At 35.4% G+C, this 7,797-nt stretch overlaps 1 protein-coding gene across 1 annotated transcript; it reads left to right on the forward strand.

Annotated features, from left to right (window-relative positions):
• On the forward strand, positions 4,337-7,597 carry LOC107641824 (probable alpha,alpha-trehalose-phosphate synthase [UDP-forming] 11). The gene is given in 4 exon segments (XM_016345266.2): positions 4,337-5,052; positions 5,055-6,558; positions 6,631-6,904; positions 7,016-7,597. Coding segments are annotated over 4 exon segments (2,460 nt in total). The 5' UTR covers positions 4,337-4,679; the 3' UTR covers positions 7,325-7,597.

Genomic DNA, 7,797 nt, shown 5'->3' on the forward strand with positions numbered 1-7,797 from the left:
ATTTAAATAAATATTTAAAAGGTAAAAAAAGTGCATAGTAAATTTTTTTTTTCTAAATTGATCATTTACAATAATTTTTTAATTTATTTAACATAAAATTATCAAATTTTAAAGATGGAAAGACTTTTTTTCTAGTCAATGAGTTATAGCTCAAATGGCATAGTCTCTTCATACTCAATTAAGAAGTTGCGGGTTCGAGTCTCCTATCTTTACGGAAATACAACTTTTATAGTTTGGATACGAAAATACAACTTTCTACAATGTCATTTTTATATACCAAGTAAATATTTAAACTATTAGTCTTTAAAATTTGAGTTAGGTAATTTAGTATTTTTAATGATGATGTTTAGGATAAAATAAATTTTTATGATACTTATATAAAATTTTAAAGTTTATTTAATTTAAATTATATTATATTAAATTAAAATAATTTGAAAAATAAATTTAAATTAGCACGGTACAAATCAATCATTTGTATAAAATTGAATTAGATTGAAAAGTATAAATTAAATCAATATTATACAAATCGTTTAAAATTATATCATTTTTACAATTTGAATAAATTTAAAATGTACTACAAAATATAATCTTATTTCATTGACAATACAAATGATAGATGTAAATATACCCTACTCACTCTAAGTTGGTATATTTAGTGAAACTCGTGTATAAATCGTTGGATCCTTCTACAGTTTATGCATGTTTTGCATCCTCACATAAACCGTGGAACTCCTACTACAGTTTCTTCCCAAATGCTTCATCAGCGTACACCGTGGAACCCCGCAGTAGTTTACGTGTATTTCAAATCCTTGGATCCCTTTCACGATTTACATAAATTCATAGAAAGTTACATTTTCGTATTCAAACTACAAAAGTTACATTTCCGTAATTTTAAAAGTCAAATATTTTATTTTCGTAAATTGCCCTTAAATTATACATATATTTAATATCTAACATAAATTATCTTTAAATTTTTCATTCAAATTTAACATAATATTTTTTAATTAGATTTTACATAGTTACTTAATTTATCATTTATGTTTCTAGATGTGTGTTTTAAAAATTTATTTTGTATAAAACTTTGAGTAAATGATCAAATTTGTCTTTGAAAGATTATTTATTTTTTAAATTAGTACTTGACATTTTTTTTTAATTAAATTCGTTATTTAAAGATTTTAAATTAATTATGTTAGTCGGTCACTTTCTTTGTTGATAGTGTCAACATTTGATAACGTAACACGTTAAGTGACACCACAACATATACCTAAAAGTCTAAATTGACTATTAACAATTTAACATAATAAATTTATGAAATTATATCAAATCAAAATCTAATTAAAAAGAAAACTTAAGTCATCAGAATTCCTTAATTGGGGGTTGATTTGATATAATTTCATAAACTAATTGTGTTAATAGTCAATTAGGACTACTAGGTGTGTGTTGTGATGTTACTTAAAGTACCACATCAACAAATTCTGACGGCCGTTGGCAATGGAAGTGACGGAAGGACTAATATGACTAATATAAAATCTTTAAAAGATGGATTTGATTAAAAAAAATTGGAAGACCAATTTAGAGAATGAATAATCTTTTAAAAACTAATTTGACCATTTATTTTTTTTTAAATATAGATTGTATTTATTAAAGATATCATTATTTTATCCATTGAAATATATAAAATAAATTTATCCTACAATAATATGTAATAGAAGATAGTTTACTCTTTAATCTTCGAAAAGTATAAAAACAATTGTCTCAATATTAATTAATTGTTTTGGGATTAAGATTTTACAAGTACCTTCTAAGTAACTATTTTTTAGTAACTTGTCTTTGTATTATTATCTTCATCTTAATTTATAATAATTATCATTTTAACTTGATATATCATATTTTAAATGATAATGATCATTTAACCCTTTTAACATAAGTTATACATTTATATAAGTTTATTGAAAAATTAAAATAAGAGTACTAATTTGAAATGAAGGTAATACCTTATTGCTTCAATATAATGTATGTTAATGTAAGTTACAATTATTTAATGAGGAATGCTAGGCCAGCAACTTTTGTGATTTGTAGCCATTAAATAGTCATTAATGATGGTTTTAATGGTATGAGATTGGTGTGAGATTTCATCCAATAGCTCACTTTTTTTTTGCTGGTTACATGCTGGTCAGAATTTAACAAAGTTTGCTGGCCTCTAGACTTTTCCATATTTAATATCGAACCGAATGAATTTATCTTTGAAGAGTACTGGGAGGAAACAACTTTTGTGATTTATAGCCATCAAGTAGTCATTGATATATAATAATTTTAATGATGTGAAATTTCATACAATAACTAGAGATTATTCACTTTTCTTTTGTTAGTTACATACTGGCCATAATTTTTTTTTGTGATTATACTGGCTAGAATTTAATAAAGTTGCTGGCTTCCTAAACTTTTTCTTTGTATTTTCTTTCCAAAATTCATCTTAACTTATGGCATCCCCTCATCTCAATTATATTTATAAAATTTATATTTCTTTATCATATTAAAAGATTAAGTGTTTTATATATACTAGTGTATTAATAAGAATCAATGTGTCTATTAATTTACTTTTTTCATATATATAAATATGATAATAATAAATTTAAAATTAATCAAATAAATAATAAAATATTTTATTTTACAATTATATATAATAAAAAGTGTCTTAAAAAGAAAATTTGGATACCAAACTAGTGTTGTATCCTCTTTATTAGATAGATAGATAGATAGATAGATGGATTAATAACAAAACTTTGGGCATGCCGTATTTCAAATTGATACAAGATAAGTTTAGTGTGTAAAATGTCATAAGTAATTACTTGAATGAAAAATTTGCCATTTATGGATAAAAGATAAAAATAGATATATCGTCTATATAAGCTTAAAGTTGAGTAGTTGACAACATAACGGGCTAAAAACAAAATTCAAAAGCTTCAGCTGCTAAATTTTGTTGCCACCGTGTTGTGGAAGTAATCAAAATTTAATTATCTGAGTTGGTAATGCCAATTAGTCTTCTACATGACAATACATGTAACAATTTCTTTAAATTTGAATAGAAGGAAGAAAGATAGCCATCCTTAATTATTAATTAATACATATTAAACAGTTTTAGTTGTATCCTGATAAGCATGAAGTATAAGAATTGAAGAGATGAATGAATAATTTTCTGCAGGAGGATATTGCTATTGGTGGTATGGGATTTGATTTGATTCTGAGTGATTATTAATGAGGGTAGAGGGACTAAGTACGTGTAAGGATAAAATAGAACGGAGATGTGGCAGAAAAGTATTGGCCCCAATATAAGAGGCGTGAATGCCAAGTCAGCAGTCAAAGTGGCCCGTGAGTGTAAGACCACCCCCACACGCCACGTTCCTTAGGCACACCACCACGTGGCTCCTTCTAACAACCCCCCATTTTACACCCATTTCTTTATCTCCAACTGTATCATTTCATTTCATGCCTCCGCAGTCCACACCACCCACCCACATAAACAAAAAGAAATGCAAAAACAATAGTTTAAAAAATCCCCACCCAAAATCTCTTTAAACTTCTCCAAAGACCGAGAGATTTTTTATTTTTAAGGAACATGTCATACTAGCAAACTTTCTCCATCCGTGACATTTACCTGCTTGGTAATCCTTCTTTCCACCTCTAGAAACGCAACAGTGGTTTCAGTAGTTTCAACCACCTGGATGTTTCTTTTTTTAATTAATTAGATAAAATAATTTTTTTAAGGAAGAAAGCAATTAAACTGTAGATATCATAGAGTTAGAGAAATTGTAAAAATAGTGGAAATTGACTGTGGTAAAAGTAGAAAGGAAGCTTTTACTTTGTATAAATAAATAGTTAAACTGATTTAATGTTGACACATATATAATATTTAAAAATAATAAAGATGTTTGAAATTTTTTAGATAAATATAAAGTAGGTAAGATGGCATAAAGCATAGAGAGATAAGATATTTATTTTTGAATAGCCATAACGAGATGTATAGTTATAGAAAAAAAATTAGGATGGATGAACATATTATCATATTATCTGCTAGTATTGCCGATTTGGCGTATAGATCACGTGATCCTATGTATTGGCATTGAACTCCTATTTTCCTTTTTCTTTCAATGCACACATCCTTATCCAATTCATTTTGACATTTCACCGGCTACATCCAGTAACCATTTTGAAAACCAACGAAAAATAGTAAAAGAAAACCGAAGGATAAGAGAGCAAGAGTAATAGTAATCGGTTACAGTTGGGACTTAGCAGAATGCAAGAAGCGAGTAATTAAGAAGGTGCTGGAAGAAGAGAACAAATCGTGACCGTCCAAAACACCCCGTTCACGTATCCCATATAAAATGCCCCACCCGAGACTCTCTCTTTCTCTCACTTGCTTCCTTCGTTCTTATCCGCACCACTGTCGTTAGTTTTGTTGCAAACACACGCACGCACGGACGCACCCTCTTCTTCTTCTTCTTCTTCTTCTTCATCTTCGTCTTCTCTCATTCTGCCTTGTTCTTATGGAAAGTGCATCGGTATCTTGGATTCCCATCACTCAAAGATTCGTGATCTTCCTCTCCAACACCCACCTATAATAACAAGACACTCACCCCGCACCTTCTCAACCATAGCCTTTTCTCTTCTTGTTGCGGATAATGCTATCTCGATCTTGCTTAGGGCTATTGAATTTGGTATCGGTGGATGATTACCAGGCACTGAGCCGTGTACCCAGCCTCATGGCGGTTCCGGGAGAACCCACCCGGGACTCATATCAGATCAGCCGTGACGGCCTCTCCAGCGGCGGATCCGACGACGCCGTTTCCCCTCCCCCTCAAGAACGCAGAATCATCGTTGCGAACCAACTCCCTATAAAAGCGACGCGCGATTCAGACACGAAGAAATGGATCTTCGAGTACGACGCCGACAGCCTGTATCTGCAGCTGAAGGATGGGTTCCCCTCCGACGTGGAGGTCCTGTACGTAGGGTCCCTGAAGGCCGACGTGGAGGCTTCCGAGCAGGACGAGGTGTCGATCTGTGGCCCCTGTTTCATTACATGCTTCCCATGTCTCCCAGCCACGGCGCCCGCTTCGACCGCGCCCAGTGGCAGGCCTACGTCCTGGCCAACAAGATCTTCGCCGATAAGGTGACGGAGGTCATAAACCCCGACGAGGATTTCGTGTGGGTTCACGATTACCACCTGATGATACTGCCCACTTTCTTGAGGAAAAGGTTCCACCGCGTGAAGCTAGGGTTCTTCTTGCACAGTCCCTTCCCTTCTTCGGAAATCTACAGGACTCTACCTGTTCGTGATGACATACTGAGAGCCTTCTTGAACTGCGACCTGGTTGGTTTCCACACCTTCGATTACGCCAGACACTTCTTGTCCTGCTGCAGCAGGATGCTTGGTTTGGACTACGAGTCTAAAAGAGGTTACATTGGCTTGGATTATTATGGAAGAACCGTCACTATTAAGATTCTCCCCGTTGGGATTCACATGGGGCAGCTTCGCTCCGTGTTGTCTCTGCCGCGCACGGCCAAGAGGGTGGAGGAGTTGAAGGTGGAGTATGAGGGCAAGGTTGTCATTCTTGGCGTCGATGACATGGACTTGTTCAAAGGTATCAGCTTGAAGTTCTTGGCAATGGGGCAGCTTCTTGAGGTGCATGAGGCTCTGAGAGGGAAGGTTGTGTTGGTTCAGATTCTGAACCCCGCCAGGAGCTCAGGGAAGGATATTCAAGACGTCAAGAATGAGTCCGAGGCCCTTGCTAAGGAGATTAACGACAAATATGGTAGGCCGGGTTACCAGCCAATTGTGTTTGTGAATGGTCCAGTTTCAACGGAGGATAAGGCTGCTTACTATGCAATTTCCGAGTGTTGTGTGGTGAATGCGGTGAGGGATGGCATGAACTTGGTGCCTTACACATACACCGTTTGCAGGCAGATAGTTGAGAGTGAGAGGCCTAATCAGAGTGTTATCATTGTATCTGAGTTCATCGGTTGCTCGCCCTCCCTCAGCGGAGCAATCAGGGTCAATCCTTGGAACATTGATGATGTCTCCGAGGCTATGAACTCCGCCATCACAATGCCGGACGGGGAGAAGCATTTGCGCCACGAGAAGCATTACAAGTACATAAGCTCCCATGATGTGGCCTATTGGGCCAGGAGTTTTGATCAGGATTTGGAGAGGGCTTGTAGGGAGCATTACCTCAAGAGGTATTGGGGTGTTGGTTTTGGTCTCGGATTCAGGATCGTTGCTTTGGATCCTACCTTTAGGAAGCTCTCAGTCGATAACATTGTCTCTGCATACAAAGCTACACACAGCCGCTTGATCCTTTTGGACTATGATGGCACTATGTTGCCTCAGGCATCCATAAACAAGACCCCAAGTCCTGAGGTTTTATCTGTATTGAACTATTTATGCAGTGATCCCAAGAATATGGTGTTCATTGTGAGTGGCAGAGACAAGGATTGCCTCGGCAAGTGGTTTGATCCTTGTGACAAGTTGGGCCTCTCAGCAGAACATGGTTACTTCACTAGGTACATTACATTACATTACATTGGACCAATTTGTTTTGTTATTGTTCGTCTAATTTGGTGTGTGTGTGGCAGGTTGAGGAGGGATACTCCTTGGGAGACATGCGGGTTGACAACTGATTTTGACTGGAAGAAGATGGCAGAACCTGTGATGGCGCATTACACAGAGGCAACGGATGGTTCTTTCATTGAACACAAGGAGAGTGCAATGGTTTGGCACCATCAAGAAGCCGATCCTTATTTTGGATCATGCCAAGCCAAAGAGCTTCTTGATCACCTTGAGAATGTGCTGGCCAATGAGCCTGTTGTTGTTAAAAGGGGACAACACATAGTTGAAGTGAAACCTCAGGTACACAACGATCAAGATTTATTGCATTTTTGGTATTTGAACTCTGTTCTGATGCATGATGGGATTATTTTGTTAAATAATGGTTGTGCTGTTTTTTAATCTGAGATGCAGGGTGTGAGCAAGGGTATAGTTGTGGAAAATCTAATCTCAAGCATGAGGAGTGAGGGTAAATCACCAGATTTTCTGTTGTGCATTGGGGATGATCGATCAGATGAAGACATGTTCGAAAGCATTGCTCGTTCAGTTTCTAATCCAGCACTTCCAACAATATCACAAGTGTTTGCATGCACGGTTGGCCAGAAACCAAGCATGGCAAAGTACTATTTGGAGGATACGAGTGAAGTTATCAAGTTGCTACAAGGACTTGCTACTGCATCAGCACCCTCAGCTTTTCAAGAATCGCAACAAGGATCACTATAGGAACTGAATACACAAAAGTAACAAAGGGAAATGGAAAAATCTTTTGTACAGAACCATACTTACTTTTATAGGTTGATTCGGAAAAACAAAAAAGGTTAATACTTAGAAATTTTTACAGATTAGCTTCATTCATGTTCTTCTTCACATATAACGTGCATCAGAATTTCTTTTTTTGTACTAGAACAACAAAGGAATCTTTTGTTTGTGCACAGTCCAATGAGAACATGCCCAACATTTCTTTGAGGAATAATATAAGACTTCTAAAATAAACAATTTATTTTTTTCTTGATAATGATCAAAATGAGTACTACGTGGATTAGGTCTTTGGAAGTGGCTGCCAAATTGTATATTGAGTGAATTTCCTATTCGTTTGGCTGCCGGCAGAAGCTTCCTTGATCATATGGATAAAGATGAAACTAGAAAAGTTCTCAATTTACTTATCTTCAAGTTTGATGTGAAGTTGTTGAAGGTGG

The sequence above is a fragment of the Arachis ipaensis genome, chromosome B01, assembly GCF_000816755.2.
Source record: "Arachis ipaensis cultivar K30076 chromosome B01, Araip1.1, whole genome shotgun sequence".
Classification (NCBI taxonomy): Eukaryota; Viridiplantae; Streptophyta; class Magnoliopsida; order Fabales; family Fabaceae; genus Arachis; species Arachis ipaensis.